Below are 9,498 nucleotides of genomic sequence, written 5' to 3' on the forward strand. Positions count from 1 at the left end.
TGTGAGGTCTTAGTTCATATGAATCCAAAAGTAATTTACAGAGGTGGGTCGATAACCAACCCTAAGATGGTTACTGATATGTCATAGCCGTTTTATCAAAATCTGAGGCTCTGATATTTGTACAATCTTTTGCTTTTGCTATTCTCATATCGTGTCATTCAGTGATTAATGGCGACCAGAGGTTATGACGGTAGTTGTTACTCAAGAACTGGAAATTTGCCACTCACTTTGGGACTGAAAATTTTGGAGGCCTTCTTTGCCCATTGTTTGTCAGACATACAAATCAACCATCAGTAAACCCAAAAGTGCATTTGCATTATAAATAGCCTATATCATGTACCCCATCTGCCATACCGCATTTGTCCTTTCAAATATTTATTTTCTTTGGTCTACAACTATTAGCTTGTTGGCTAAGTTGCACTATATTTTTTTTGTACCTTCACCTTTAGACGCCAGTGGGTCCGGGAGGAAGACTTGGCTAAATCATTAAAGCTCCACTCAAAACAACTTCGCCGTGTCCTCCGATTCTTTGAAGAAGAGAAGCTAGTGACAAGGGATCACAGAAAGGAGGTTAGTATTGTATTGATCTTGTTCTTGTAATCTACTTTCTTGTCATTTTGATTTTTTGTAAGGTAGCCTCATTTACTTCATATCTCTGTCACCTGATCACAACATATTCTTGTTTGTTTAGTTGTTTACTCAAATGTTTTTAAGCTGTAAATGGAACCATTCATCAGTGGCCAGAAAATGAGTCGCTTTAGCTCTCAGTTTAACAATTAGTGAGGTGTGAGAATTTTTCTCCTGCTAAACTTCTCTGCAGTGATGTTGAGATGTGCATGAAATGTGCCAAATATGTTTAAACATCTAGACTAATTTAAGTAGCACCTGTTTTGCACCTTATGTTTCCTTATTGTGGTATTGCTTTATTGTACTGATGTCTTCTGTAAGAGGTTAGTATTGAATACTGAATGTTGAAAGGTACAAGTCATGGGAGCATCAACTTGTTTGAAGCTACACTATTTTGATACACTTACATTTTGTGTTTCTTGCTGAAAATTAACCTCTATCATATTTGGTTACACTGGAGGGAGGTGCTGTTATGGCCGGCTTAGTTTATATCCGGAAGAGGCCCACCGGGCAGTAGTTAGGGGGCTTGGCCCACAAGTTAAGAGGCCCACCGGGCAGTAGTTAGGGGGCTTGGCCCACAAGTTATCTTAGGCAAGTTATCTTAGGCTAAAGTTATAAATACTCGTGTAAGACATCGTTTGAGATCAAGCAATAAGAAGAATATTATCTCCTATTGCCCGGCTCCCTGAGGAGCCGGAAACCCTAGCCGCCAACAGCCCTAACCGCCGCCGCCCTTCTCCTAGCTCGCGACGGCGCCCTGCCGTCGGCGCGCCTGTTCCTCGCCACGCCCTCCTCCATCCTTCCCTTACCACCTACGGCCTAGACCTGGTAGAGTACTTGATTCTACCAATTTGGTATCCAGAGACACCAGGCCGATCATGTCACTCCCTCCATCACCGCCGCCGTTACCATCCACCTCCGTCCCGCTCTCGCTGCCGCCGGCCACTTCCACGGCGATGACAGAGATCGCGTCCGGGACCACCGCCCCCTCCGCGCCAACGGCCATCACCACTACAGGGGATCCGCCCCCGCTCCTCTCGCCGGAGGAGGTGTTGGGCACCCTGCGGGAGCTTGTCCAGGCGGTCAGGGGCATTACCCTCTACCTCGCCGGGAACCAGCCCCCGCCACCGAGCGCCGTCACCACCGCCTACGGACCGCCGCCGCTACAGTGGGCCGCCCCGGCCCTCCAGGCGCCCTTCGGAGGGGCGCCCCAGCCGCCGCCGCTGCTGCCGCACTACTCGGCGGCGGGACAGCCTTGGCCAGCGTGGCCGGCCTCCACCGCGCCGCTGGGGGACCCGACCCAGCAGTTTCTTCCGGCGCCACCGCCGCCCCCCCCCCGACGCAGGCGCCGGTGCAGCAGCTCCACCCGGCGCCACTGCCATCGTCAGCACCACCACCCGCGTCTCGGGCCACGGGTCGGCCCCTGCACCAGGTGCAGTTTCCACCGTCACCATCGCCGATCCCCGCGTGGGCGACCGGCTCGTCTCTGGGCCCGGTATACTCCACGGCGTCGGAACACCCGACGCCCTCCCTACGATTCGATCACCCCTCCAGCTCAGCGAACTACGCCCCGACGCTTTCCGAACCGGCATACGCGCTGCCGGCGACTGCGGCCGCCCCCGGGCACGGCGGGCCGCCACCCCCTCGCTTCGCCAAGCTGGACTTTGCCACCTACGAGGGCACGGAGGACCCCCTCAACTGGCTCAACCAGTGCGAGCAGTTCTTTCGAGGGCAACGGACGCTCGCTTTGGATCGTACCTGGCTCGCTTCCTGTCATCTTCGAGGCGCAGCACAAACTTGGTACTACGCTCTCGAGCAGGACGAGGGCGGCATGCCACCATGGGAGCGCTTCCAGGAGCTTTGTCTCCGCTTTGGGCCTCCTATCCGTGGGAGCCGACTGGCGGCCCTCGGCCGTCTACCTTTCACATCTACGGTGCAGGACTACGCCGACCGCTTCCAGGCCCTGGCGTGCCATGCGCCGGGCGTCTCCGCGACCCAGCGCGCCGAGCTCTTTGTGGGCGGTCTGCCGGACCATATTCGCGTGGTCGTCGAGCTCCGAGATCCCCCCGATCTCCAGACGGCCATGTACTACGCCCGCGCGTTCGAGTGCCGCGCGGTGGCCATTCAGCAGGACTCGCCGTTCTGGGCCGCTGGCTCACTACCTTCGCCGGATTCCGCACCGGGTCGGCCTGCGCAGGCTTCCGCGGCACCACTCGCCGCGACCGAGGCACCTCTCGCCGCGACCGTGGCGCGCCCGTTCCGCCGGCTCACCTCAGCCGAGATACTCTAGCGTCGCCGCCAAGGGTTGTGCTTCAACTGCGACGAACCCTACAAGCCCGGCCACGCCTGCCCGCGACTCTTCTACCTGGAGGTTGCAGACTACATTCCGGAGGACGCCATCGCCGCCGACCTGGCCGTCCCAGATGTCGAGAAGGTGTTTGACGCTGGTTGATTACCTCGAGGAGTTCAGCAAGCGCTTCCCCACCCTACAGCTCGAGGACGAGCTGTTTGTGCAGGCGGGGAGAAGTGTTATGGCCGGCTTAGTTTATATCCGGAAGAGGCCCACCGGGCAGTAGTTAGGGGGCTTGGCCCACAAGTTAAGAGGCCCACCGGGCAGTAGTTAGGGGGCTTGGCCCACAAGTTATCTTAGGCAAGTTATCTTAGGCTAAAGTTATAAATACTCGTGTAAGACATCGTTTGAGATCAAGCAATAAGAAGAATATTATCTCCTATTGCCCGGCTCCCTGAGGAGCCGGAAACCCTAGCCGCCAACAGCCCTAACCGCCGCCGCCCTTCTCCTAGCTCGCGACGGCGCCCTGCCGCCGGCGCGCCCGTTCCTCGCCACGCCCTCCTCCATCCTTCCCTTACCACCTACGGCCTAGACCTGGTAGAGTACTTGATTCTACCAGGTGCACCAGAGTCATACAGTTTATTCATGCAGTACTTTATATTTGGAAGAACTTCATATGTTTTTTTAAATAAAATAAGTAGCGACAGGGAAAAGTACACTTGCGACATTGCATATGAAATAATGATCATGCAAGTATTCCATGCAAATGATAATTTATAGTACCTGTCTATGTTTTTCTAGAGACTTGCTGTTTTAGTCATGTGCTTTTGGTTCCTGGAAATATGTGGAGCTCATGATCATATCATTTTAACATCTGGTGTCTGTTGCGTTATCCAAGGAATTGATTTATTGAATCTAAATGGTTCTTTGCGTTCTAAGTTCTAACTGTGTCTTTTCCCTTTTGGTACAGTCAGCAAAAGGTGCAAAAATATATAGTGCTGCAGCAGCAGCTGCAGGTGATGGTCAACCCACGAAGGAGGGAGAGGAAAAAGTAAAGCTGCACACACATTCCTACTGTTGCTTGGACTATGCACAGGTTAGTTATCCTAAACTCGTGGTAGTTTTATGTTATTGTGTCTTTAAATGATAGACTGTCTTGTATTCCATAAAAAAATACTTCTATATTGGCTTTATAATTTTGAAATAATCTGTGATTGCACCACTTCAATGGATGTTTCGTGTGGATTGTTGAGCAAACAAAAGTGACACTTCATTTTTGTTTGTCTTTTTCAAACGACAATTATGATTACCCTCGACTTGCAAAGAAGCAGAATTCTAGTATTTCTATTCCAGATTCAAAATGTCTGGCCTAATTGTATACTTGGAGTAGACACCATTAGCATTGTTTTTAAGGTGTCCGTAAGGCGTCGCCTAGGCGACGCTTAGGCGTCAGGGCGCCCTGCAAGACAGGGTTCAATCAATGCAATTTGGGTGTTAATTTATTTTTAGTTCCCTTAGCCGACTCCGGCTGAGAACCATACAATAATAAATACATTTTCCTCCCATTTAGTTTTTCTTCTACTATCTTATGTAAACTATGGTTGACAAGATGCATCATCTCAAACACAGATCTGTGATGTTGTACGGTACCGGATACACCGCATGAAAAAAACGTTGAAGGATGAATTGGACAGCAGAAATACAGTTCAACACTATATATGTCCTAACTGTAAAAAGAGGTATTAGCTTGACTTGTAATTTATTTTGTTTTAGAAAGAATGTTGGAGTGTTTGTGCTCAACTGTCTTCTCAGGTACTCGGCCTTCGATGCGTTGCAACTTATAAGCTACACGGACGAGTATTTCCATTGTGAAAATTGCAACGGCGAACTACTTGCAGAGAGTGACAAGCTTTCTTCTGAGGAAATGGGAGATGGTGATGATAATGCACGGAAGCGTCGGCGTGAGAAACTGAATGATATGCAGCAAAGAATTGATGTGAGCACAAACTTCTTATAATTTCGGTCGCTTAAAATTTTATTTAGGTACTATAGTGCAAAGAGTAAATTATATCACTGGTTCATAAACTCACTAGGTGGATGCACATAGGTTCATGAACTAGTAAACTGGGCATGTACATATCCGAACTTCCGCAAACTGTGGAACAGGGGTCCAAAGGTGGTTCTAGTGGCATCCTAGCCAGACCTGCTCTGTCCCGTATATGTAGGTTATACACGGGCTGGGTCAGTTACAACCCAAACCCTCACAAAGGGCTTTAGTTTGGGGACCCGAGAAACCTATTGGATTCATTCCTCATCTTGAAAAACAAGAACTCACTCCTCACCCCAAATCGGGATCTCAAGTTCTTTTCACCACATAATTGGAAGATTTGTCCACCCTGGTGATGGTTGTCACCTAGTTTGACAGTTTTTTAGTTTCAGCATTAACAGTGCATCAAAACATATATCTAAGCTGTATCTAAGCACTATTGCTTTGTTAGTTTTTGGTATGACTTGTTCAATAAATCTGTTTAGAGTGTCTGGTTAAAGCTCAGTGTAAAATTTAATCCATCTCTTGAAGTTGCAGTTTACTGAAGAAATAATAACTACTTGGATGAAAAAGATTTAATCTCATTGTATATGTGACCTTTTGGAAGTACACACTCTGTATGTGCTTATTTTATAGACTAATGTGTAAATAATTCTCCTCTCTTCTCATTTGCAAATTTATGTGTCTTAGAATCTTGATGATTTGATGGAGACTGATTTTATATATCACTTTGCTTATTTATATTTGTACCAATACAGGAGCAATTGAAGCCATTGCAAGCACAACTTAAGAGGGTGAAGGATCTGCCTGCTCCTGAGTTTGGGAGTCTACAATCATGGGAAAGACTAAATCTCGGTGCTTTCGCGCATGGTGATTCTGCTGCAGCTGAGGCAGCTAGGAATGCACAAGGGCAGTACAATGGCACACCGATGCCTTATCTTGGAGATACAAAGGTAAGAGTGTCATTGATTTGAGTAGTAGGATTTTGTAGTCAAGTAATACGCATATGTATGCTCATAATGATATAATATTTTATATCCTTTTCATGGCCATTCAGACTCTTGAAACATAAATGTTTATCCCAAGAAAAAAAAACGATAGGCGTTAGCTGTGCATTAGGCCTAGGCACACATAAGCACACACCTAGAATGATTAAGTGCTTGGTGTTCTGTTGTCGCCAAGCGCTCCTAGGTGCACGTTTTATTATTCACTGGTTTATCCTACTCATCTACATGAAAGTCTACACTTTGCATTATACGGTATCTCATTAACTATATTTTGTTCAATCATTTTATGATGAGTCTGAGACATGTCCTTTAGTATCTATGTTTAATATACTGTGACATGCACCCCCTAGCTTGTATAACTGATAGCTGGTCCTATTTTCTTTCTACCATATTTTACTTGATCAATCGCGTTATTTGGATTTTCAGGTTGATGTTGAGTTGGCTGGTTCGGGTGTAAAAGCAGAAGGTGATGAATCTGGCAGAGATGGTTCAGCATTGAAAGTCTTACCTCCATGGATGGTCAGAGAAGGGATGAATCTTACAAAAGAACAAAGAGGAGAGTCCAGTAACACATCAAAAGGAGATGAAAAATCAGAAGTCAAAGATGAGAAAAAACAGGACTCAAAAGAAGATGAGAAGAGTTTACAGGTCAGATTAGAATTGAATATAGCATAGAATGCATTTACTGTAAAAGTGGTTTTATGTTAACATCTTCTAACTGTGTTCCTATTTTTTTTTAACTGTGTAGGATGAATACCTTAAGGCATATTATGAGGCCCTCAAGAAAAGACAGGAGGAGGAAGATGCAAAGAGACTGCAGCAGGAAGGCCAGGCATTTTCTTCTGAAATTCATTCTGAGCGGCAGGTGGGCATGAAAGCCAAACGTGAGGATGAGAATGGTGAGGATGAGGGTGTTGAATGGGAAGAGGAGCAACCTGCAGGTATCTTATCCCTTTTAGTTTTCAGTCATATAATTTAGGATACATATATGCTTGTAGTAGTGATAGCAAACTAGGAAGTCGTCTAGGGAGTGATAGCATTCCTACGAAAGGATGAAAATGGAAGGCAAAATTAGGAAGTTGGTTATGAAGGTGACTAATTGTGTAACTAGTATGAGAGTGATGAGGGGAATAAGTGTTGTTGGGTGGTTGGGATAGAAAGTACCACACCTGACTTGGTACTTTTTATATTGGTATATAATAGATTTGTTAATTACTGCATGAAAGTTTTCATTAGTTGATGAATCAACCTTTAACTGAATTTGACAGTCTCCAAGTTATCGTAGTGTGAACATGGTTATTGTGACATCTTAAGGTGACAACCGAACATTCCGATAGAGGCTGTCCAGTTATTTGCTCATATTGTGAGTCGGTTTGTATGGCCAAGTTGGTCCTGAGAATTAAGAATTAACTGTCACTACTCTGTTCCAAAATGTAAGGCTTATTTTGATTCATCAAGACTGACTAAAATTTAGTCCACTTTTATGTGGCTTGTGTGACATGAAGTTATATCACTAGATTCGTATTAAAAAAAACTTATGATTCTGATTTTGTGTCACATAAACCACATATTGTTGGAGTTATTGTTAGTCCCTTGTCTTAACGAATCGAAATACTCGTTACATTTTGGGATGGAGGGAGCATTCCTTATGCTTGGACTGTTGAAATTCTTGTAGAATGTTTTATAGTAACCATGAAGCTAATGGCCCTGTGCTTCAAGAGAAAAGAAATGGTATTTTCTTATCTTTGTCATAAACGTAAATGTGATTTTCTTTACCTGTTGGGGATTTTCCGTATGCGCATGAATTTCCATGTAGGCAGTGTTGACATTTGAATTGAAGGTTTGTATGTTGGATACATTTGTCGAATCTTGTAGATTATGTGTAAACTAGTTGGTTTAAACTGATGCAGGGAATACATCGGAGGAGCCATATAAGTTTGTGGATTTGAATGCCGAGGCCCCAGAATCTGGCGACGACGAGGAAGATGAGATTGACTGGGAAGAAGGTTAAAAGTACGGCGACAAGTTGCTCCGTCTTGAATTCGTGAAGTCAGTTCAAAGTGGGATGTTAAATGATATAATAATATTTCCAGATGTATGCATATCAAGGCTTGGCTGCAAATAACATTTTTCTCCCAGATTTGTGAAAAGTTACTATAATGTGAAGTATGATATTGACATCCATGTGACGTTAAGAAATTCAAAAGAATTTGAAAGAAGTTTTACCCTTTTAGCCCTCTTCAGTCTTAGCTTTTGTATCCTGTCTTGGTCCCTAATTAGTTACCACAACCTGTTTGTTGGCCATGGAGAACGTATCCTGTGTAATGAAAGAACAACTCATGGCCGGTGGAATTCAGTTGACTAATAATGATTCTATGAGGCGTGGCATCCGAAGCGACAAGCTCCATAGCAGTGTGCATTGTTTTGTTTTTTTCGCTCGGCAAAGATGGAGGTTCCAATAGTGATCTGTTTGTCTCCGAAGCAACCCACGTTCGTGATCGTATTTTTGATAAAGTTTTAAACAGAAGATTAGACTCTGGTCATTTGAATGAGCACCAACGGTTTGTTTGTTTTCTTAGCAAAGCCTTGTTGAGTGTGTGCCGTGGGGAACTCCACAAAATGTATGTAGTGTCACGTGGAAAAGAATTCTATGAGACCAGGTTGGAGAAGAGATTAGATGCTTTGTGATTTGTGAATGAGACATGTTATTCATTAGGGCGGGTCTCACCTGCTAACCGTGAGACCTGGTCTCATATAATTTTTTTCCGTGTCACGTGACACACTATTGTTCACAAGGACATTGTCGAGTGCTCGTGGAAAGGAACTTGGCAACGAGGCATTACCACGTGGTATTGCTGTTAATATGACGTTCCATACACGCTACTGTATTAGTTTGTTGAGTTCCCTTTCCTCAAAATAAAAAAAATACTCCCTCCGTTCCTTGATATAAGGTGTATAGATTTTTTAGAAAAAGTTTGAAATATAAGGTGTCTTGCATTGCACCACTTGTTTGAATAATTTTTTTAGGGATTTCATTACATTTACTTATATTAGGCAAACTCCTCTATTTTCTCATGTCAATTAGTCAGGTGTAATCTCGTCCAAAACTTGTGAAATTTTCACTCCACGTGCGTTCTTTAATTTTTGTGCCAAAAACTATACACCCTATATTTAGGAACGGAGGGAGTAATTGTTTAGTTCCCTTTGTATGAGTCTTGGTAATGACTTTCGTACATGTTTTCTAAGTATTTGTGAAAAAGAACCCAACAAAGTTAACTTTGCCGGCTAGATACCAGTCGAGTCGGAATGCAAAAAAAAGAAAGATACCAGTCGAGTCGTGTTTGCCAAGTGTGCAACTCAGCACACATTGCCGAGCGTTTTAGGCTCGGCAAAGATGAAAATTCCGTTAGTGATCTGTTTGTCCCCGATGCAACCCATGTTCGTCGTTGTGGTTAAAAGAACGTTTAAACAGAAGATGAGACTCTCGTTGTTCAAAGGAGCACCAACGGTTTGTTTGTTCTCTTTCC

General features: G+C 45.0%; 1 protein-coding gene across 1 annotated transcript in view; it reads left to right on the forward strand.

The window, feature by feature from the left end:
* The window catches only part of LOC119270653 (general transcription factor IIE subunit 1-like), a 10,158-nt gene extending 1,954 nt beyond the window's left edge, over positions 1-8,204 (forward strand). The window contains exons 3-10 of the mRNA XM_037552685.1: positions 450-570; positions 3,888-4,013; positions 4,547-4,656; positions 4,730-4,913; positions 5,723-5,917; positions 6,398-6,619; positions 6,720-6,912; positions 7,882-8,204. Of these exons, the coding sequence (XP_037408582.1) occupies positions 450-570; positions 3,888-4,013; positions 4,547-4,656; positions 4,730-4,913; positions 5,723-5,917; positions 6,398-6,619; positions 6,720-6,912; positions 7,882-7,982 (1,252 nt within the window). The 3' untranslated portion in view covers positions 7,983-8,204. The remainder of the gene's footprint in view (positions 1-449; positions 571-3,887; positions 4,014-4,546; positions 4,657-4,729; positions 4,914-5,722; positions 5,918-6,397; positions 6,620-6,719; positions 6,913-7,881) is intronic.
* Positions 8,205-9,498: the final 1,294 nt, after the last annotated feature.

This window comes from Triticum dicoccoides, chromosome 3A (genome assembly GCF_002162155.2).
Source record: "Triticum dicoccoides isolate Atlit2015 ecotype Zavitan chromosome 3A, WEW_v2.0, whole genome shotgun sequence".
NCBI lineage: Eukaryota > Viridiplantae > Streptophyta > Magnoliopsida > Poales > Poaceae > Triticum > Triticum dicoccoides.